Source organism: Aythya marila (genome assembly GCF_965140915.1).
Source record: "Aythya marila genome assembly, chromosome: 14".
Lineage (NCBI taxonomy): Eukaryota > Metazoa > Chordata > Aves > Anseriformes > Anatidae > Aythya > Aythya marila.
The window spans coordinates 9,038,465-9,062,873 of NC_139055.1; the positions used below are offsets into that span (position 1 = coordinate 9,038,465).

The 24,409-nt window shown below is 47.0% G+C and overlaps 1 protein-coding gene across 1 annotated transcript in view; it reads right to left on the reverse strand.

Annotated features, from left to right (window-relative positions):
- Positions 1–33: 33 nt before the first annotated feature.
- PFDN1 (prefoldin subunit 1) overlaps positions 34–24,409 on the reverse strand; it is a 31,505-nt gene continuing 7,129 nt past the window's right edge. The window contains exons 3-4 of the mRNA XM_082771891.1: positions 16,672–16,756; positions 34–243 (exon numbers count right to left, since the gene is read on the reverse strand). Coding sequence (XP_082628017.1) covers positions 160–243; positions 16,672–16,756 — 169 coding nt within the window. The 3' untranslated portion in view covers positions 34–159. The remainder of the gene's footprint in view (positions 244–16,671; positions 16,757–24,409) is intronic.

Sequence of the window (24,409 nt, forward strand, 5' to 3'; positions counted from 1 at the left end):
ACACAGAGGCAGAGAGAAGGAGCTAACACAGGCTGTGGGGTAGAGTTTATTGACACTGCCAAGTAGCAGCCATCGCGTAGACCCGCAGTGGTGAGCGGCACCGGCGGAGCTGCCCAGCATCACCCAGAGGGTGCCGCAGGCCTGTCGGGAACCACGCAGCTACTGCGCCCTCCGGGCCATCAGCATCTCTCTGATGTTATCTTCTGCTTCCTTCACGCTTCGTTCCAGGTACGACTTCTTCTGCTGCAAGGCAGAAACCCAGAGGGGAGTTAATGTCCAGCCTGGCACCAGCAGCACAGGGAGGCGATCAGGGCAGAGCCCCCAGCAGCCTGCTGAGGGCGCACACACCGCGGCGTGCTTGCCCCGGTGCGAGAGTCGTTTTCATTTCCAGAGGCATCCTGGAAGTGTTAATATTGAATCTTTCTTGCCTGGGCAATGTTTACACAGAGTTTGAGTTCTGCTCCCTCTGAGACCTCCTCCTCAGAGCTGTGGGATTATTTCAACAGCGGAGCTGCACAAAGTGTCTGACATCAAATGTAGCAGTGAAGAAAAGGAAATCACACCCCGTAAAGTTTGGAGCCCAGAGATAAATTAATATGCTGGAGCCTGCTTATGCTATCAGCAACCCGCACCAGAACCCTTTCACACTCAGGTTAAAAAAGGCTCTTTTTTCCCAGCTGGGTGTTTTCAGAAACCAGACCCTCTTTTCTATCTGCCGCATGTTCAGAAATTCCCTGCCATCATCACAAAATGTGTTTCTTTAATCATCTTTAATTAGTCCAGGCTTGGCAGGGAAGCAGACCGAAGCTGTGCATCCCAAGATAGGAATTCACCATGCAGCATTTTTTCCTGCTCGTCTGGGTTCTCCTAGGTGACTGGAAAAATCTGCAACTGGCTCCCTTGACTATTTTCTCTGGGTTTCCAAACAACAGACACAACAGTCTCCCATGGATGCCAGGCCCACAGAAAGCAGCCCTGTCCATGTGCTGCTGGGCGCCGGGAAATCACCGCTCCAGTGCTTGCTGATGGGCTGGGGGAAGCCCGGGGCAGGCTCCCCGGCGGTGGGCTCATGGAGGGGTCACCCAGCAGCTTTGGGGCTGCACAACCACCTGCTGAGGCACACGCAGGGCTCCGCAGGCTGCAGCTGCCTGCGCACAGGGCGTGCAGGTGCAGGGCTCGCAGCCCACGCAGCACCACGATCCTCACCTCCGCAAAGCCCAGCGGGGATCACTGCGATGCGATGCGCCCAGCACAGCTCTCCCCGGGGTGGTGACAGCCCCAGCCTAGCAAATGCTCCTTCACACCAGCCCGGGGAGCTTGGTACATCCCTGTCCTGGGGATGTGCAAGGTGCCAATAACCGTGGGCAGGATTATTCTCACGTTACAGAGCCTCAGCCTTGAGCATCCTGTCACAGGCTCCACCGAACCACCTCTAAACACGTGCAAAGGAACCCAGTGTGATATGAATGATCCCTCCCAATCCCACCAAAGCTCATCCAAGTGATGAGAGGAGGGGAAACGGCCTCAAGTTGCACCTGGGAGGTTTGGGTTGGGTATTAAGAGAAACTCCTTTACTCAGAGTGTTTTGTGGCACTGGCAGGGGCTGCTCAGGGAAGTGGTTGAGTTGCTGTCCCTGGAGGTCTTCAAGAAACGTGGAGATGTAGGACTTGGTGGCATGGCTCAGTGGTGGACTTGTCAGTACTGGGTTAAAGGTTGGACTAGATGATCTCAGAGGTCTTTCCCAATCTGAATGATTCTCTGAAAGCCAAGAATAGCTACAGGGGACATGGGAGGTCCTCAGCACTGCTCAGCCACACATGGGAAACTGCAGAGGGGGAGAACAAAAAGGGCTAAAACACTGCTCCGGGGTGCTCACCCCCGGCCACTGCCTTGCTGAAGCAGAGCAGCATCCTGCTGCTCAGGGGTGGCGTGGAAACAGGGCACACACGGCCACCAAAAGCACACACTGAGCAGCACCCTCCCAATGGCTGTGGGGGAAGGGAGGGGGTTGGGGGTGAGCCCCCTTTTTGCCAGATTGCAAAAAATGCCAAGTCAATGCTCCCCTGGCAGCTTCCTGAATGCTTCTTGCACAAACACAGAGCTGGGATGCAGAACGCAGAAGGAAAACCCACTAGCACGTGATAGGGCCCTGCTGCCACCACTCTGCATCCATCCCCTCACAGCTGACCCTACAGCAACACCTCCATGTACCTGACAAATTCCCACTCTGCGATGACACCCCTCCCAGTTCCCTTTCCAACTACTGAAGGACTTTTATTTAAATAGCAAAGGTTGTTAACAAAAGCCATGGCCATGGTTCATCTCTCTTGCCAATGGCCCCCCGACACCCGGGATCCCTGGTGCTTTTCAGAGCTGCTTTTCAGGAAACTGGTGGAGAGGAAGCACCCTGTGGGTTACCACTGCTAATGACTTCCCAGCACGGCGCTGACGCCCTGGCAGGGCAGGACTTCTGTGTTCTGCTGCTCCTGGAAGACGTGGATGGATTTCACATCTGGGGAACTGAATGCGAAGGCTGGGAGGGGAGAGACGTCAGAGAGAAGCTGCACGGGTCTGCGCTCAGAGGAAGCTCCCAGAGTTGCAACCTCCTCGCTCTGCTGGCTATAGGAGAGCAGCTCCAGCAGAGCCCATTTCTATGCATTCAAAACATTTTTTATATTGTTCTACAAAACAGACCCTTTATCCTCTCCATTCTCCACCTATGCCCACCAGGAAAGAGACATTTGAAGAGATCCCTCTGCTGGCAGCCTGGCTCCTGCAGACAGCCCAGGGCTGGCCATGAGGCAGCATCCACATGCAGACAGGACCTGAGAGGCTTCAAATAATGGTTTGGGGATCCTGACACAGGGGGACTGCAAACATGCACGGCTAGGGAACTGCTGGAGAGTCTTTGAGCCTCACCTCCCCATGTATAAGTGGTTTGAGTGTTAATCTGGCCCAACACACTGCAGAAGTGCCCATGGGTGCCATGGAGAACGTACACGGACCTCTGTCACACGCTCCTGTGCTTGTTGTGTTTTGCCCTCCCCACTTGTGGGGTGAAATGGGGGAACAAGGGTGTTAGAGCACACGGGGCATGGCAAGGGGACACTTTGTTAGGTAAGCATCACCTGCAGGCACGGGCTGGGCAGGATTTTGGAAATGTGCATTTTCCCTCAATCCCTCTCCTCGGTTACGCAGTTTCTAGCAGAAAATGATGGGGAAAGAGGATCTGTACTGATCCCGATGCTTTTACTCCTTTCTCCCAAAAGCGGTCTCTCCAGGCAGACTCATCCCTTCAGAGGCCGTGGCACCAAACCTCTTCGAGCTGGGGCCAGCTGGGGATCCAGCTGAGAGGGAGCAGCGCAGGGCAAAGCGGAGCAGGCTGAGCAGCCACACCAGGGACAAGGAAACGAGGCGGGAGCTGGGGGAAGAGGGCTGTGGGGAGCACAGGCAGCACCCAACCTGCACCCCCCAGCACAGCCCCTTCCATCCCATCAGCGCTCAGGGAGATCCTGCTGCTGGGGCAGGCAAGGGAAATGCTGCACCCACAGTTCGGAGCCTGAAAGCTTTCTGAGCTGTTCTCCAGGCCGGCAGCGTGCAGCACCAGAGCCAGCACAGCAGCGCCAGAGCTGGCTCTCACCTGGACCAATGGCCCACGTAAAGGAGGGTGAGGGGCAGACTATCACGATATTTTCCTATGTGTGTGGCAGGAGCAAGGTGTTCCTTCCTGAGAAGCTGCAGCCCGGTTTCTGCTTAGGTAATCACAGGAGAAAGAGCAGGAACTTACATGCAAAACTCTCCTCGCCACAATTACTGGGGTCTAGACAGGAAACTCGGTGTCTATCTGATCCTCCTTCCCGGGGAGCAGCTCTGTGAGCAAGCCCAGCTGACACATATTCTGCCTCGTCACACCAGCGCTGAGAAAACCAAGTAATGGGTCTGGCAGCGCCGCTCTGAAGTCATCCTTGAGGCTGTTCCAGTCCTGCCAGATCCGCTGGGTTGGCAGTAACTGCTGGCTGCACAAGAAACACCATCTGCAGCCTCCCCAAACCCCACATCCAAGACTCTCCGACCTTGATGCTGACCTGCAGCCCCAAGGCATCTGACCCGAAGCGCTGGGCCAGCCCGTGGCTGCGAGGCTGTAGCTCCTCAGGGGATGAGCTGCGTGTATTTTCCTGTGGAGGAGCTTTTAGCGCTCCAAGCAGGAATCCGCTGCTGCGTGTGCCAAGGCAAGTGCAGTTAGAAGCACATTTCCAGTGCGATGCCAGAACTGTGCTGCTAATTTGGGTCCCGAACGAAATCGAAGGCTGCTGAGACTCCTTCCCTAGCCCGTTAACCCCGGTGCTCACCAGTTGGAGCCTGAGCTGGCCCCGGCAGCACACTGGCCCTGCGTGGTGTATGCACAGAAAGCTGCTGACTTGGGAAGCTTCGGAGCATGCACACTGCAGATTCAGAGCTCTTATCTGCACCCACACCGTTAGAGCCAGAAACTGCCTCCTAGCACAAGAAAAACACCAGCCAGCCAGCCTACAAGCTCCAGTGTGCCTTTGGCGAGACCAAGTGGTTACCCAAAGCAGAAAGGCACACGGCTGCCCGAGTCATGGAGCCTCAGGGAGGGATTGAGGAAGGAGGCTTGCTTTGGAAAGCCAGTAGGTGAAGGTGGCACTCACCGTTCTGCTCTCAGGAAAGCCTACGTCCACGGCCTGCAACCAACACCACCACACTCCGCAGCGAAGCTGGGCAGTCCAGTGAGGTGCTGGCATCTCACCAGCAGTTACAAGAAAAGCACTAAGGAAGAAATACAGGGAGCACGGCAGGAAGATGTGAATTCGCCAGTCCTGGTTCACACCTGTCTTGGGTTTAAGCCAGGCTGGATGGGGCTTTGAGCAACCTGGTCTAGTGGGAGGTGTCCCTGCCCATGGCAGGAGGCTGGAACTGGATGAGCTTTAAGGTCCCTTCCAACCCAAACCATTCTGTGGTTCTGCATTCACTGCAAAATACACTTCTTGGGTGCTGCTGAAGAGGCACAGCTTCTGGAGCCCCCTCTGCCTTGCTGAAGCACCCAGCAAGCCCTCCCCACCCAGCACGCAATGCACACAGCACCAAAACCCCCGGGGTTCCTGCACCCACTATTTGGGGTGACAGCCTCTCAACCCCCCCTCCTTCTCTGCTGCTTCCCCACCCAGGAAGGGGGCTGCCACCTACCCTGGGACACCCGGCACAGACACCCTGCTACAGGTTAGCAAGGTCTAGGCTGCATGGAGGCTGCTTTCATGCAGAGCTGCTCACAAGAAGCCAGCACAGTTAGTGCCTCCAAGCCTGTAGTTTCACAATTTCTTCAAGCCAGTCCTGTAGCCAACAAGAGTTATCTTCCCTCGCCAGGAAGGGCTGCCGTGGCTGGAAGCAAAACAAGTCACAGGCCTGAAAACAAGCCCTGAAGAAATGTTTTCTCTTCAATCTTCTTTCTGGAACCAGGTTTGCCACGCTAATGGCTACCTGGCGCCCAGATGGAGGGCAGGGAACTACAGCCAAGACTTCTTTGGGCAGCAGAGCAAATCCATCCTGCAGGCCACAGGGCTGAGCTGCCCAACGCCTACGTGTGGCTCAGGAGCCCTGCTAAGGCTCTCCTGCTCCCTGACTGCAGAGGGTGCCCTGCCCCTGCCTGGCCGTGCTCACCTCACCCCTCCCGAATCTCAGGAGCTTCCCACACCTCCAGGCCCTGCTGCAGTCTTGAAGGGAGGAACAGCACAGGGTAACCTGCACGTGTTTTCAGAAGAGCTGCAAAAAGTAAAATTGCTACCTCCCACCTGCTCAGAGGACGATGCAACCAAAAATACAACCGGCTTCTGCCACAGCCACGTCAGACAGCGTGTGGTGCTCGCGGGGAGTCTACAGAAGGAAGAGAGGACAACTGCACAGCTTCTGGCTGGCATCCACAGCAGCCCTCCTGCAGGGCAGTTGCTTCACAGGGTGCCCACTGTGACCCCAAGGAGGTTGCCCGCAGCTCACAGGCGGCCCCGTGATGCCTGGAGTCCTCTGTGCCTCACCTGGGGACAACGTGCAAGCTCTTGAAAGCATCACCTTGAGCAGCCTCAGTCAGCAGTGAGGTAAGGCAACACCCCCAGACCTTCATCTGCTGCTCCTGCTTCTCACTGGTGTGCAGCAAAGAAACAAGTCCGTGCCCCAGTGATTATGCTTAAAGTGAAAACGATGCCGTGAACTCTTGCTGCTGCTGTTACCCTGTGCCACAGCTCGCCCTGGCACTTCACTCCCTGTCACAGGTAAGCCGCTGCCAGCACGCTCCCCGGTCGGCTCCGTGCTATTTGCTCTCAGCAGCTGCTGCGGAAATAATAGATTTAATGCAAATAAACCTGCAGGTCACAACCCCGAAGAACAACAGGAGCTCCGGTTCGCAGGCAGAGCTGGTGACCTTCTGGCACCGCGTGAACTTCCCACCTCCACTGGTGTTGCATCACGCTGCAAGAAACCAAGCCTTTGTTGAGAGGCACAGTGACACAGCCAGGCCGTGCATTCCTGGCAGATTAAAGAGCCAGCATCCACAAATTCCACAGCAAGGAAAAACTATTATTCAGCTCCCCGTGGACTGGATCGAGATGATCAAGGCCACGTATTCCCACAACGCTGTGATTTAGACACCTCTGTCTTCAGAGCCTGCCAGCGCTGGCCACAGCAGCACACATCTCCTGAGCACTGTCCAGGGTGGGTAACTCAGTGCAGTGCTTCAAGGCAGGCGTGCTCGGCTCCGAAAGACAGCACAGCACTTCTGTTCTCAGCAAGAAACCAACACACAGCAGCCAAAGTCTACTCCTGTTGCTTAATGCCTAGCACTCGCATGTGAGTTCCCTTTTTCAAACAGCGTTTTGTCATTCAATTCCTATTCCTTTCACTCTTTAAATTCTACTTTTTTCTCTTCACCTCAGCCAGAAAAAAAAAAACATCTCTCTCTACCCCTGGCCTGCAAACACAAATGTGAAGTGCATGAACCCAAACAAAAGTGTCTCCATGGAAATGTAAGGATCTGGTATTGGAACATGCTTCATTTCAGGTTTAAAAAATAATAATAATAATAATAAAAAATCTGCAATCCCTAACTTGTGAGGATGAAACAAGCGGGCAGGTTCCTTTCTAGAGAAGGCCTCCCCGTGGCTTGCAGCACGCTCAGCTGCTGGCATGCTGCTCCCGTGCTCAGAAGGCTGTTGTGGAGAAATGCCACAGAGTCTTCAGGCATGATGCCGTGCTTCAAATAGGAGCCTTGATATAACTCATCTTGTGACAGTCTCAATAAACCTGCTAGCCTAAAGTTTCTGTATCTCCCAAAGTTAACCCAGGTCATTTTTGGCATTCCTCACGGGCTCTGTGTGTGCACTCTTTGGGAAAGTGATAAGCAGCTCCCCAGACGGAGCTGGGTGCACACGCTCATCTGCAGAGGGATCTTCCCAAGAGGGAGGAGAGCTGTGCGGCCAGCACAGGGGGGGGCAGGCAGCAGCAGCAGCAGCACATCTCTCTTACTCGAGGGCCACTGCTGCTGCTGGGATGGTTGGAATCACCCAAATACCTCCTGCCAGAGACCAGCACCCTGAGCCACCACCATTTGCCGCGGCACGTCAGATATTTTGGTCAGCCTCAAATCGCTGAAGCTGGCGTGCCGAAGACGTGCACTTTGCTTAATGTCACGGCCATCTGAAACTGGTAAGTGGGGAAGGGGCAGACGTGCCAAGCAGCAGCCAGCTGTTCCTGCTTTGGGAGAAACTCCCGTACAGTGGGCACCACTGACAGGGCTGGGAGGGTGAGTCCCACGCCCTGCTGGGTCCACCCAGCACCGCACATAGTACACATTGGGAATTACACACTGCAGCAACCACCAAATATTTAGATACTCTTCAAGACTTTCCAAGCACGGTTATTGCTCTCAGGAAGTTGCCTACAGTTTGCCCAAGAGTAAAGTGCAATAGGAAGGGAGTAGAGCCAGTTTCTGATGACAGCTGCTGACAGAAGCACGATGATGCCATTCACCTAGGAGGAGAAGTGATGATTCACATCCCTGGGTTTTCCCTTAGCCACTCATTCCAGAAGGCAATGGGGATTCTTGGTCACTTCAGAGCCGTCTGGATTACAATTGAGAGCAGAGGCTGTCCCAGGTAGACCTAGGAGATATGAGTTATATCACGATATGAGTTATATCAAGGCTCCTATTTGAAGGCTGTCCCAAGTAGAAAGGAGACCTAGTGTACCTGCCAACTCCGGGGGATCTTTAGAAGCACCTGCCTAAAGAATTGCTGGTGCAAATCTGCCTTCACCATGTACTGATCCTACCCACAGTACTACCAGAAGGGCTTCCAACATCATTATTATAGGGCTTTGAGACAATGAGGAACATATTCTGAAAAAAACTAGTTTGGAAGAGCATTCACTGCTTTCCAAACACGGTACTACAGAGGCAACCCTTGGAGAGATGCTGGGGTGAAGTAACGGGCAGCAGAACATAGCTGCAGAGCACTCTGTCTGTACCAAAGCCCCAGCCCATGCTGGAGCATGCTTCACACTAAGTGTCGTGTCAGCCACACATGCCAGCGTATTAATGAGAGGTGGAGCCAGGTGCTTTCCCCAGATGGGAAGTGACGATTGTTCCAGTGAACTTCTGCACCCTAGCCTGACGTTTACTACAAAAGAAAGCTAACTGGGAAGATTTCAGTAGGTGGCAGCAAGAAATACATTATCAGCTCAGAAACTCCCTTTAGGAGATGTCTTCTTGGAAACGTTACCCATTTAGAGCAGGGATTTCAGAGGGACATTGTTTCAAGCCCACTACAATACGCCTGACCAGACTCATGACAGCAGAGTCAGGTCAAATACAGAGAATTTAGGGAGGGAAAACTTACCCAGATTCTGAAAATCCCCACTTTCTGCACGCAAATGTCCCTCACCAAACTGCCTCTTGCAAAATGTGCTAAGTTCCTTAATTTTGTGCTTGGGTTTCTGTACTCCTGCAGTCAGTACCAAGTGACCGGAGCATCTCCTGGCACTGTGACTCTTGTAAAATCACGCCATACCTTTCATCCAGATCTTACAGTTCAGGCCAAACGAGGCCATTTTTTGATGTAAAATCACTCCTGCCAATTTCAAAGACTCAGAGAGCAACAAGAAGATGTGAACTCCCAACTAACCATCATCCCCTCACCCAGCCAAGTTGGACACCCTCGGACTCACCTGCCTCACCGACAGAGCGGGCACTGCCACATCCCCACTAGGAACACATTTTCGGGCAGATTAGCAAAGTAAACCAGGCAGTGGCACGGGGCCAGCAGGAAGTTGTGACAACCTCCTGCATACCCAGCGAGCAAGGTGTGGTTTTGCAAAGCTGACTCAGGGCTGGGTCAGGTCTCTCACACGCAGGAGCACGCTTTCCAAATAAAGGCTTCCTGTTCTCCCCAGGCAAGACAAGGGGGATGGGGGTGCCAGATACAGATAATCCCCCTCCCCAGAGCCACTGAATTGCCTGGTACAAAGGACAGCAAGGAGTGACTGCATGGTCCTGGTGACTCAGTCAAGTGCAGCGGCATTGGTTTGTGACTAACTATTACTCACACGACGAAGAATTCGGAGGGAGCAACATCCAGCTATCCTCATTGCTTTGGATACTTCCGCAGCCAGAAGTACAAAGGAAAGCTTTGACAATGATTCAGACCCTGATTTAAAACGACAAAGAAAGGCTTATCTATCAATTTTATGTTCTGATGATTTCAATGTATTCATAAGAGCACTTTAACGCTAATCAGAGGAAACAAGCAACTTTCAGACCCAGATGACTAAATGTAGGCTCCTGGGTGGACAAATCATTTAGACAGAAGAAGATTTATTTTTCTAGTAATGCGTAATGTTCTTCACTTTTCCCTGAATTGCAAAGAAACGCTAGTGTATTGGCAAATTTTACTTTGAAAAGCTTTTTCCGCTAGTTTCATTTTTTGTCAGAGCAAAACCAAAAATCCTAAACTTCTAGGATAATTGTATTTCGAAAGCATCTCTATAGGTAGGCTCTGAAGGATTTAAAAGTGAACAACATTCATGTTCATTATTCTCCTACTTTTAAAATCTACAGTTATCCACCTAAAATTACAGGGGAGAGAGGAGTTGCCAAATTCCAGTTCGCCCTTGTTGAGGCCTTTGCCCTCTCAGCCACTTTGCGTGCTTAATCTGCAAGCTGTAGCGCAGTGGAGAGTAACAAATAATCACTAATTAACTAGGTCCTTGCAAAAACTGTGTAGTTTGAAATTTTTTTGCTGTGAGTGAGTGCTCCAAATGAAAAATCCAGCCCTGTGAATGTGTATCATACACATGTGATGTTAGAAATACAAGTCACTCCTCACAAAAACATGGTGAGATGTTAAGCTTTCATAAGCCATCCCACGCCTAAATCAGTGGATGATCCTTTCAGAGAGCTGGGAATTCCCTCTCAAATGTGATGATTTTGTTTCTATATCCGAAAGGTTACTACTTTGCATTTTGCAACCCGTGACCTGCGCACTAATTAACATAGCACAAGCTTAGGTATGTTCTGCTTTGAAAATTGCTTATTTGACCTTCATCTAACAAACCTAACATAGCCATCAGGACCAGTGTTAAGAAAAAGAAAAAAAAAAAAAGAATACAACTTCTTTCTTGCAATTACCAAAGAGCATCTGTTCCCATGTAAAGCTGGAGGATGCTACCTGCAAGCAATTAACTTGCATCTGTCTGGGATGAGAGTGAAATTATGTGATCTGGATAAAAGAAAAACAGCATAAAGTACACATAAATTAGGCTGGAAGAAAACAATCCTCTTACTATTTTCACTTTCCACAAACAACTGTAAGATCAAATGTGTGCTTTAAACAATTAAGTCATCAGTCAGATTCATCCATGGCCTCAAGAGCAAGAAACAAGCATACTATTCGTACAGTCACCAGCAGAAACCATTTAGGGGACAGAAACAAATAGTGGAGCATTAGCTATGCCCAAATATTTACCTTAACTTCGTATGGTCCCAGTCCAGAGGGCTTCTCCATAAAGAATGGCTTTATCCCAGGAGTGTTAGCTAGCTCTGTGTCCATTACACTCAACCTTTTCGCCTTATTATTATTTTAAGGCCTATTTTGCTCATTGCTCCAAGTATTTCCCCTTTCAAAACTGAAAATGAGAATGCAGATTCTCCTCCTGCGCTGTAAAACAGCCAGAACTATTGGAAAAAAATAAATAAATAAATGAGCTTCAGTACTTCCTTCTTCAAAAGGAGCATGTCAGTGGAGAACAGATGCGTGCGAACAGCTCTGCCTGTGCCCTGCTCTCTTATGGGAGTGCCTGTGGATGCTCCCTGGCTGACAGCAAGCTCCAGCAAGCAGCTACACCACTCACGTCATCCAAAAGCAAGCCAAGACTCTAGACCTGTCCTAGGCTGAAAAGCATAGGTGAGCCCTCACTGAGGGCACACTCAGGCCTGGATGTCAAAAGCCAACAAGGTCAAGGTGAAATGGATTTCCCAAAAACATCACCAAGCCCAGAAGTCAGCACCCAAAGAATCCTAAAAGATCTATGCAAGCCCAAGTGTTAACCACACACGTTTAATTCACTTCTGTACTGTCTGTCCAACACCATGAGGTGCCCGGCCTCCCTATACAGCAAGCAGAGGGAGGAGATAATGTGTAGGAATACGAGACCCTCTGAGAGCATTTATTTTTCTCCTGTCTGTGGTGAGCATCTGGACTCAAGGCCTCCTGATGGCCAGGGAAAGCTAATGAAGCTCCAAGGTGTGATTCAGGGACAAGAGGAGAGGATATGAACACTCCAAACTCCCAGGCACCAAGTGCTGTAAAGTTTGATAAGAGGGAGATGGGGGGGGTGGGCAACAAATTCAGTATCTTCCAGGACAAGCAGCTTAAGCAAATAAAAATCAAATTTGCTCCACGGCAATGCCCCAAAATGGCAAACAATCTGTGCCAGGGAAATTTTGTGTGTTTGCAAACTACAGCTGCAGCTGAGCTCCCACTTTGCGTGGACGTGGTGTGCGAACCGTGCCAGGGACAGTTCCGGCTTGGCTCCTGTGTGAAGCGATAGTGACAGCCACACGCCAAACTTCCTTCAAGCCGATAAGGCCATAAAGCCAAAAGCACTGAGGCCAGGTCAGGGGCCTCCATGTTGTCAGCTTTAGCATAAAAAAAAAAAAACAAAAACAAAAACAAAGGACCATCCAGAGAATTGCTTTAGGAGTAAATCCAAAACACTTAGCCATTTGGAGCAAGTCCGTCCCGGCCATACATGCTCAGAGAAGAAGAGGCACCAGCTCCCAGACTGCGGCATTTCTCCCCAGCCACACCTTGCCCACTTCAATCTCTGTTCCCCAGGGCACAAACACACCAGCTTGCAGCCAGCAGAGACACCCTGCAGGCTCGCTGAGAACAGGGGCGCTGCCGTTATGCCCCAGGGCTGCAGCAAGGCCATCCTAAAGCTCCTAGAGAACAGGATTAGAGAAAGGGCTCCCCAGCACAAGCAAGTTCGCATCCAGGCCACAATGGGGAAGAAGTGTTGGTAATTCTGACATCTGATCACCAAACAGCACTGTAATTCAGTGACATTTTGACTTTACCAGGAACCAGCCCTACAAAACCATCTAAGCATTTGCATGAGGAGCGTCGTGGTGTTTGAGAGCAGAATATTTATTCTTCATCACGAACCAGAGCAAAAAAGTTCCATGTGTGGGACGAGACAACTGGACATGGCATTTTTGGGATCAAAGGAAGAATTTCTGAATTAGAGATCTAGCACTTGAGTGCACCTTTTACCTCTGTATTTTCAACTTCAGACAGACAGAGACGAAACCAACTTTAGCTCCACAGCATTAAATATTCAGTCTCCATACACATGTGAAAAAAAATTGCATGGGAAATAAGCACACAACAATATTACGGTCAGAGCTTTAAAACTGATATCCAATTCCACAAAAAAAAGCTGCAGGTTGCTGTTGCCCTTTGCATGGAGGAGCTAAATTCAGTGACACATAGTCCAAGCTGCCCAGCACAGCCTCCCCCCTATTTGTTATTTTTAGAAATTTAGTCTGACAACGCCTGACAACTAAACATGCTCAATATAGCAGGAGAGAGGGGGATTATCAGATATTATCAGAGAAAATGCACAGCAATAATCACTTTCTCCACCCCTAATGAAGAATCAATTTTCCATGTCTTTATAATATCAGAGTTTGTTCTTTTTAAAATGCCACATTTAAAAACAGAATCCATCTAGCCCTACAATGGAAACGGATAACGTTTCCTGAAACAAAGCATTGTTCCACCCCTCACATATCATGTTTCCTTAAAAACAAGGGAAGAAAAACATTACTTGGTTTTTCTCTTAATACTGCACAAACATTGCTGAGCTAAAAAGAGTCTGTGCTCATCCCTTTAGAATGCTTTCAAAATAGATTTTACACATACCCCTTGTGCTGTGAAACACAACAAGAATTTGATATTATCAGGACTGGAAAAAACCAATTGCTGGGGCTAAGCAGAAAGCTTCCCGTGCGAGTGCATGAGCCTATGCCATCAATCTGCAAGATCCAAGGCTTTTGGAAGCTTCAGTGGCATAGCCTTTAGGCAAGCATGTGCATTTTGCAAGCAAGCCTAGGCAGTTTATTAAGATTCCAAAGGATTATCCAAAAGTTGTGAAGTTAAGTTTGCTAAATGAATATACACGCACACATTCATACCTTACCTGGAAGGAATAGGGTAAAGCTACCCTGCTTTTTCTGAGGATTAACTGACAGACTACATGTTTACCCCCTTATTTGTATATATCTGTACCCCTTTGGGCATTTTCAGAGACACGGTGACACAGTTCCCCTCACAAAGTACACTGAGCACATATTCCAGCAAAGTCTTTTTTCACAGCTCTGTACAAAGACAGTTTGGGTTCTCCCTGCTGCTTTGCTGCGCAGTATCACACTCATTTGTGATGCTGCCAGAAAAGAGACAACACAACACTTGAACAGCAGAGAAACCCAGCAGAAAGGAATAAGGCAAAGAGAGTAACTTCAGTCACTGCTTGCAGTAGAAAACATCTGAGGAAAGAGAAGGAAAGCTTTCAAACCAAAGGCAAAACCCTTTTCTGTTTTCATAATTCATTTTGACAACCGTGAACGTCACAAAATCCCGTTCACATCTCTGAAGCAGATTAAAGCATGTGTTTTCATAAACAGCCAGCACTTAGGAGTTCCCCTTACTACACAGCTGGGCAGATTTACAGGAGAGCTTAGCTGTGAGCTGAGACTTCTGTGCTGTGCTCCTCCAGAACCAGAACCAAGCTAGCGGTGACAGCATTTCTGACATTGGGGTTTGTATGAAAAATGCATGTTTCACAACACCTTGGCAATAGCTCTGCAATCACAGTGCATAATTATCTCAAGCTCACACTACAGGAGTAACCGGGTCAGCTACACTGCGTGGATACCACATTAGTGGATACCGTGGATTACTCTGGCCAGCTTCATCCAATCATGCAAAGTGAGCTATAAGAGTGATAAGGTAGTTAACAATACAAAAAATAAACGTAAGCTTTAAAATCTTTCCAGTTTTAATAACTGATGGAGCGATGTTTTAATCTGGTTATCTTGCTCTGATATTTATTTTACAATGATGTAGTGGAAGCACAAGGTCACAAAGTTTCAAATTCTTTCCTGCTTCTGTCACAACTTGTTTTCAGGACAGCAAAATCCCCTACTCCTGTGATAAGCACCCTCTTAACTTGGACTCAGGTATTTCCCCTGAAATCTTAGTTTCCAGCAGCTGTCACTTTTATCCTCTTCCTGAGGGAATCCCAAGTCTAAGGAATATCCTTTACACAAACGTGCCAGACAGCTGGAAACAGTAGTTAAAAGATGGATTTGAGGAAGGACCTAGCAATCTGAGCCCTACTATCTGTGGTTAAACAGAAAACAAACCAAAACAATCCATGCAGCAACCACCTTCACAATTCCTACCACCTTTTGAGAGGGTCACTGCTTCTGGGAACTGCAATTCAGTGGCCATAACCACAGACCTGAGGCAAGCAACCATCTCTGAGGCTGCATGTAAGAATGACACAGGTTGTAATTTGGGGAGAATTCCATCCATTCTAAAAAGTCAGCAATCTGAAAGTTCAGGAGGTAAGATCATTCCCCACCAGGAACAGGAAGAAACTGGGATGCACAGCTGAAGGGCAAAGAAGCCAGAACTGTCAAGCGCACTCCGCTCAGCTCCAATTGCAGGCATGCTGCTATGAAGTTCTCCACCTTCACTTGCAGAGCTGGTTTTGTTCAAAGCCACTGGTGTCTGGAATGGTTCCAGATTAGCCAGGATACAATCACTTTTATCACGTAAGCATATAAAGGACTGTGCCTCGTATGCATTAACGCGACCTGACATATATGGCCTATCCACGGGGTACTTGTTTTCCCTGTGTAGAAAAGGTTCTGGCCACCAGAAACACAAACCCCCTTAATATCTAACACAGAAAACACACAACACAGCATGCAGTGACGTCTTTGCCATACAGCTCCCCAGACAAGCTTAGCTTTAAGAAGAAATTTAAAAAATATGATTTCACTTTTGCTGTAGTGTAAGTAGGAGACAACGGAGACAGAACTGCACAGCCCTGTTTGAGTACCTACTGCCTGTTGCTGCTTGCCCCCACTTACCTGGTCTGCACACTCACCTCCTTCAAAACACTAACAGATTAGACAAGCAGCTTAACTCAAATCAGTCTTTGTTTTCTGTCATTCCCCAAAAGCTAAGGAACAGAGTTTTACATTAATTCTATTTTAGGGGCAACAAGAAAAAAAATAACCTTGGCCTTGGAAAAGAACGGTCTGAAGCCCTTCTCCAAAGTGTAAACTGAACTTGTAGCCACTAGAAGATACTCAAGATTCACTAGATAACTTGTTCAAGCAGCTGGAACTTGTGCAGACACTACTTTATATATCTCAGATATTCTTCTCTGCCTTAAGAACACCAAAGTGCTCTGACCACGTCACAGAAACTAGGTCCCATCTTCCCTAGCATCCAGCCTTCAACAGCAGCCACAAGAGATGCCTAGAGAAGAGTGTAAGAGAAGGGCAGGCATATATGGTACTTCCTCCTAATATTTTCCCAGCCTCCAGACATATTTAGCTCACAGACTTCCTGAGCAGGATGCGATTTCTACATATTTGGTAATGCTCAAAGGATTCCCCTTCCTTGAATTCGAGCAATTATCCTAAACCAACGTAAACCTCTAATATCCACAGCACTGGCAAAGAGTTTCATATCACCTATCTGCTGCAAATAATCACGTAAATATCCTCTAGCTAGTTTTAAACTTAACTCCCACTAATTTCATTTGAAACCCTCACCTCCAGTTTTCACATCAGGACACAGAGTGAACAACCAACTTTATCTGCTTTTTCTGCATCACTCATGAGTTTGTAGACATACCAAAGAAACCAAGTGATAGGAATTATTGTAGGTTACTTGTTAACAGCTCCATGTTCCCCCCCAGTTATGATCCTTGAGAATGAACAGTTCTAGATAAAAACAAGCAATGTAAGAGATACAATTTTGTTGACCTTCAATATTGTACTTTCATCATCTTTACTTGCCAGAAACTTACCTCTAATTCCTTAATTTTCTCTTCTGCTATTCTCTGTTTTTCTAAGAGTTGATTATGAATCACTCCTTTAGACTGAAGAATAAACCTGCAAGTGGAAAAACAAAGAAGCAAATGTTGGATATTTGTTTACACATCTAACTATTGTACACCTAGCTGTGCACCAAGTTAAACTGCAATAACCTCTGCAAAGTATTCACATTCTCAACCTGCATGTTCTGTACAGAGACAGAAGAAACAACCATGATAGACTGCCCAAAAGGTTCAAAAAAGTCAGCTGCAGAACAGTGATAATCTGCTACTAAAAACGATAGTTATTTAATAATCCCAAATAAAAACTTTCACTGTTAAATTAATAGACTCCAGATTTTCCTTCTGTTCATCAACCCTACAATACTTACCAACCTTCTGTCTTCATAATAGATCTTAACATGTGAAAAATACACACAGCATACCACTGAAACATCAACCCAGTGGACAAACACGATGCAAGTAGCCAGGCAACACGACAACCTGACCCGGTGGGTGGCATCCCTGCCTATGGCAGGGGGGTTGGAACCAGAGGATCTTCAAGGCCCCTTCCAACCCAAGCCGTTCTATGTTTCTGTGATTCTGTGGCTGCAATAACTGCCATGAAACCGGGCTGGCCTTTATGGTTTGCTCACTGATCTCACCCATTATTCTGGAGGAAGAAAATGGACGGACACGGATCACCCTCTCCAATTCAGTGTCCGTGAATATTTTGAAAGCAGTTTTTGCATACGACTAGCAATGGGAGTCTTTCTTTCTTATAAAGTATCCATCACAGACATTTTCACCAATGGCAGTCTAACACATAATAGGATAGAAGTATAATCAAGGAGGCCTCTTTTATCAGCTAAAAGCCACACATCACCATTTTAGTGCTTGCAAGCTAAATGAACCTGTACCATAAAAACACAGCTTTCTACAAGGCAAGGTGCTTTCACCAGAAACACAGAGACACGGTTCTCCTGTCTTCATTCAAACTTTCGCAGCTCCTACTGCTCAGGGCTTAGCTTTAACATGTACCCTCACTGAACTCCAAATTCCCATGTTTTCTAAATTCAGAGCGTTTTCCTACAGGGTTGGAAATGGTTGTTTAACTGCAACTGCAGCCACTAGTTTCTATTTGTTCCGCATTTTAATTGCCAAAGGGATCTGAAAGATGCATCTGTAACGTCTCAGTCACGGTGTCCCGTTGGACAGCATGCAAAAGCTGCCTGATGTGCTCAGAAGAACCAAAAGCATCCAAAGCACCTCCCAAGCACATGGCACTGGCATCCCGCAAAGAAGTAAAGGACAACTAAGTTCAGACAAATCTTAGGATCCCTCTATGGTTGCCTTTCCTCCTTCCAGACATAAAGAATGTACAAGCTGGAGATGAGCCCCTTCCCTACTTAGAAAGTCCCTCAGGGGATTTAGAAGGAGCCTCCCTGTGTCATACCAATGAGGTCGAGGTCTCCCCCCAGCAGTGCTGAGTGTTTGGGTCAGTGTCGTCTTGCCAGGTGACACGAGCTCATGCCTGGACAGTTACCGTGAACAGCTTTAGACAGTGCAAAATCAGAGTGCATTCCTTGTCTACGACAGAAGAGTCTGCGATCATTTGGTAGTGCCAACTCCCAGAAGGAATGATATTATTAATGGGTTTGCTCAGAGCCTGGGCAGTGTTCTTTGAGTATAAATGGTATCTGCTGCTTGGCTTGAAAAACAGACTACTCTGCATCAGCACCACGATAGCAAAAAAGAGAATTGCCTGTCACATCCATTCCTGAAATGCATGAGAGCAGAACTGTGGGTAGGTACAACACATTGGAAATTAAAACTCAAGATGGGCAAAGAAGAAGGGAATACCTCCTCGTCAGCTCCCCCAAACTGTAGAGTAGCGTCAACAGCCTTAGTTCCAGTGAAGTCTCCAGCCTAAATAGCAAACTGAACTGATACAGCTTGATCAATGTTCCTCGTGCTGCAGCTGGGAAGATTTCTGAAGGGCTACGTGACACTGAAGTGATCCCTGCAGGCTTGGAAAGGTTACGGGCACTTTGAACAAACGGGCGGCTGACTTCACTCCTGTTCTACAAATGTCAACAGCAGTCATCTGGGAAAATAACCCCCTCCCAGCCTCCTGCAACGCTCTGGCAGACTTGCAACAGCAAATTAAAATTGGATGGCTGAAGTTAGCACTGACAAGCCCCAAGCGGGCAGTTGGACACAAATACTACTCCAATTTTATTAAGCGAGAAAACAGTGGACTGGAACCTGTGTGGGTCCACAAGCTGGCTCAGAAGCAGACCAAATGGCTCAGACAGCAGCATCCGTCACAAGTTTGTCATCACTTGCAGTTCAAGTCCACAGTTAACTATTTAAATCCAGGCCTTCACTTTCCAACATTGTATAGACCCAAAGGGCTCATCAGTGTTTTAGCTTCTGGCTTGGAACACACACATGATGAGGATCTCGGCCAAAGTTTTTACCAAAAGAAATACGGTGGCTTACAGCAGCAATTGCAAAAACACAGTACTTGTTCTGATCTTTAGGTAAGAAGTACCACAGGGCACCTGTAATAAACCAGAGTTTAAGTTTAACCTGGATTTCGATATTCTGGTTACTCTAACTAAAACACCAACTTGATCGTTTTTTCCCCTCACCAACCCAGGAAAATAAGGCACTATCACTGTCACATTGTTCTGTAAGATTTGGTTATTTACGCGTTTTTAAATTCATGAAAGAACCATGGGAGGTTTTAAGAATTTAGCTCTTCCTGCGTGAGTTTGTGAACAAGCCTTTCAAACACAGTAACTTCAGGGACTGAAGAACTTCCTCCACGGACCATTCCACAAGTCCATCATAAGAGGCTCCAAGCTCTGAGAGCTTGTACCCTCATTTGGGATGACTTTTAAGTACTGAGAGTCCACAGAAGACGAGCAGCAAAAATCTTCCAGGTAACTGTGGTCACTGGAAACGAAACTTTTCTCACTTAGATGCAGCCAGCAGGTCACAGCACACACCAGACAGGTCTGTCGGACACGACATGTACAATATCAACCGTGAAGTGATGACTCAGAATACAACACTCAACAACATGGTGTTAATTGCAAAGCTTGACGACAATCCTCTCCACATGAGCTTTTTCCCCTGTTGTTAAATAATACCAAGAATGTCTGGGTCATATTGGGCAGATTCACCAAGTCTCATCTGGTCACTCATTTTAAAGGGAATGGCTAAAAACAGAGCAGAACATGTTTGACTCCGGATACTTAGCAATATATCCATCACCCCCGCATAGAAGTAAAAGCCCAAAACCTAACAAAGAAAATCTGAGAAGAAAGTTATGGACCGGGGTCCTCGAGGACAGCCATATTCAGCCAGATCTGGGCTGCCAACACGAACAGCTCTGTAACACTGGGAAGTATTTCTGAACCATCTGTATCTACATGATCTGGTATCCCAGTGATTACTGGTTGTTAAAGAGCAATGCACGGAACAAAAATAGAGCACAAGGGAACTGAAAGAGAAACCTCACTCTAAATATTCCCTCTTGCTTCTATTTTCTTTCCTAGAGTCCTCTGCTAGCTCCACATCGGGCTTTTTGTTTCTCTAAGCCACAGCAAGTAATTTATAACACTGTGGGACTAGATGCTTGTTTCCCTCCGAAGAAATCTTGCACCCTTCCCAGCTCAAAATCTCTAGACATGAAGCCCCATTTGTCAGGGTTTATCCAGCACTCCCTCCCACCCTGGCCTTTGGGGTCCAGTTACACAGGTCAGCAGTGCTGTCAGCTTCATCTGGCTGCTCCTTTGTGTCACACGCACACACCCACAGAGTGATGTTCATAGGGTGTAAGTAATTCCATAACTCAGTTTGTTTGCACCAAAACGTACTGTTTATTTGACTTTAAAACATAGTGTTAAGATATTGAAACATCCATCCCCTAACGAATGAGGTTATGGAGATGTTTGTTCAGCACAAGCCAGCCTTTACTATGACATCCAAGTTATTAAAGTTATTAAAGGTGGAGTAACAGCAATGCTCATGGTGAACATTTTCCATTAAGAACCCCGATTTTCAATTACTTGCAACTTCAACCTTCAGCCCATATGTCTGAAACTTCTGGTGTCGGGCATCTGTCCCAGACACAAGCACTCTCTCCTCTTCATATTTTGCTTAGGTAACCACAATTCAGGTGTTTTTAACAGGACACCAGTGGCTGCAAGAGGCAGACGTCCCCCGGGAGCCACGTGAAGGACCTGCAGGGCTGGCACTAGCATTTTGCTCAGGAAATCACTCCAGTGGCCACGGTCTGAGCATTCGACTGCCCTGCACACATCAGCCCCGTGCTGGGGCTCAGGCCAAGCAGCACGAGGGCAGAGCCCCAGCACCTGTAGGGAAGGAGCAAGCACGGCTGCAAAGCTCCTCATCCTGCTTTGGTCTGCTGTGAGCACTTCCAGAACCTGCGTGGGGCACCAGGGTAAAAACAGCCTTGTATTGATGTATATCCCTACACCGCACTTCAGAGAGAGGCAGTTTTACTGGTAGGAAAGCTCCAGTTCCTATTTTGCCAGAATGACAATGAATGACACAACTAGAAGTCTGTTCATTCAGGTTTCCAACTCCCAGGAAGGGTCACTCTAACTTCAGCTTTACAGCTCCCATTGAATTTGGAAAATATGATACAGAAACTCGCTATGATACAGAAAAAAAAACTAGCAACTTTGTACAAAGCTGTAATATTAACACCTTCCTTGTACTTCTAAAGGAAACTAACATGCCATGTTGTAACACTGCACAGCTGCTTGTAGGTAGAATCAGCTCCTTGAAACCAAGCCTTTTCATTAGGCTCCTCCATGAGAGAAGTTGGGCTAAGCCCAGTCATGCCCTTGTCTATTTAAAGACGCTTTTTAATTCTGAACTTGCACTGCTGTTCAAGCTTTGAGCACACTCAGTAGGAGATTAATGCATTTTAAGTACTGTTCAAAGCCAATGAAAGAGAGGCTTCCAATGAGCTGATCCCAAGCAATCTAGCTTGATTGAACAGGAACCGGCTGTTCACAATTGCAAGCACCCAGAAGTCCCATTTTACTCTCCCAGGGTCTGCTTACACTGCTATAAATGATTCCCCATGCAGCTCATAACAGGCACGGCTTAGACCACAGCAAATTCCAGTTTTAGTCATCCTAGATGAATTACCCCGTCCCAAATCAGACAAGCAAGCAAATTCAAAAAAGGAAAGCCATGACTAATTATAGTCGGTGCTGCCACCCTTCATGTCTAAAGGCTTCACATTTTTCAGTCTGATTTGAATTTCCCATTCAACAGATCAGAATCCTTAAGTAGCTCCTGAACAGGCTCACTTGGAACAGTGCAGTCGAAGCTTTTCCTACATTTTCTTTTATTTCAACGCTCAGTTGTCTCGCTAGGTCACTCAGTGCAGCTAAATGCAACTATTCCCCTTGCCAAAGCAGCACGGAACATAAAGCAACACAAATGCCACAGCTTTTATTGGGAGGATTGCAAATGACCACATTCTAGTGTAGGGCTCACTGCTGCACCCAGGGAGACGTGCACGCACCAGGTGCCAGGGGACACCTGGGAGAGAGATGCAGCAGAATCGTGCTAGCAGAACCGCAGGCAGGCAGCAGAACCTGTGCAAACTCAGCCTGGCAGCACGGGAACACAGAGACGGGATTAGCAGCACTGGCAGCAGCCCAAAGGCAGTCTTACACAGGCCACAAGAAGCGTAACTTTTACTCAGATGAACATTTGTCAGCCATAAACCTATTTGCTCTAAGGAGCTAAAGGAAAACAGAAATGCCGTACTGTTGGCTTTCCTCTAAACTCCCCACAGCCTCAACACACATCTCATCCAGCTGAGGGGCAGTGGATTTTGTTCTGTACCTCCGGCCATGTTTACACTGACTTTTCACTTTTTTTTTTTTTGGGGGGGGGGGGAAGGAGGGAGAAAATGTGTCAATAGCTACAGGGTATTACATTACCTCAAATGAAGATAGTAACACAGCTCATAAACAGCAGTTTCTGCATTGCCAGACACTTAACTAGATGGTAGAATTATACCATTGTTCATACTTGGTTCTTTAAAAAAAAAAAAAGGAATATACCTCTAAGAAGTGTGTATTAAATATAGCACAACCAAAAATAATAAAATACTACTGTGGTCAGCTTTTAAAGGACATCATCCATTCTTTCTGAATGCTCGTTCAAGATAAATGGAATTTAAAAAAAAAGATTCCCCTTAATTATACAGGAATGAGTAACACACGAGATTCAAACCACGTGTGGAAAACAGCACAAGCATGACTGCAGTTCACGATGGTAAAAGCTCCATGAATTGTTTTTCCTCAGTATATCCCTAGTTTAGAAATTTTATCTTCTATTTTTGTTTTATAGTAAGTTTTAGTATGTAGCAAAGATGACCTGTAGCTTGTTAAAGCAAAGGAAACTCAAACGAGTACAACGTACCTACTAAAATATGCACTTCAAATCGATTGTCTGCAGTTTATTTTGTACCAAATTTGAAAGTTGCAAGCTGCAGAAAACAAAAGCCATTCCCTCCAACAACAGGATGTCCAGATCCACTTCTAAAGCATCCAGTATTTTCAACAATGTCCCAATTTTCTAAGGAAGAACAGCTAAAACAAACAAAAAACATCAAATGAATAGGCACCTAGGGAAACAGAAGCAAGCAAAAGAACACAAACATCTTTGTCAACCAATCCTGAAGTCATTTCTATTAAAAAAAAAAAAAAAAAGTTTTTCTATTGGTAAAACTTCAGTGATCAGAAAGATGAATTTTGCAGTGGTAAATGAAGTGACATGGAAACACTGCTGTACTCTGCAAACTTACATTTACGCTGCTCAATAGCAGCCCTTCACTAAGAACCTATATAGGAAAACCAGCAAAATCCAGATTCATCTCTTTTGAAAGGAAAATCCATACCCAGATGCAAGAAAAAAAATGCTTTGTTTCTCCTCCTGGGCACACAAAATCAAAAGTGAAAATACAGACATAAAAGGATCTTCCTTTTGAAATGCCAGAGCGAGAATGAAGACCCAGGCATCCATTTATGGTTCTTAAATAACACAGCCTTCACTCCTGCATACCACAAATCCTGCTATAAAAATCAACAGAACATCAAAGAAACCAGTACAGCAAACAGCACAGAAGTAGATGCAAGATAACTGTTCCAGTCAGAAGACCTATTTCGAGATGCTAAATTTAAATTAGCCAGCACTAAAACAATCACACTACAGCTTCCTAATCACTAAGAACAAAACGTTTTAGAATTAGCATTTGTGGACCAAAAAGGATGGATGTTATGTTGTTTTAGAAAATCATTCCTTCCCAGTATGTACGTGTTTGGTTTTTTTTTTTTTTTAAATATTATTATTACTATTTGTTTGTGTGTTTTTTGTTTGTTTGCTTGCTTTCCCCTCAATTTTTATTATCATTTTAAACTGGCTGAAACATTCTGTCAATTCAGCACATAGTTCTGGAGAAAACAAAAATTCAAGATAGCAGTTGCAGAATTCCTGAATTAGCACTTTGGTTCTTGCATCTCTGCATTATAGCTATGTAAAATATAACCACATCCCACAGTATTGGAGTCGTCATATTTCGCTTCACTGTTTTGGAGTAGGGGATATTAATTTAATCTTCCTACTTTCAGATTCTGAACAAGAGCAGGCATCTAGCTCAAAGGATGCT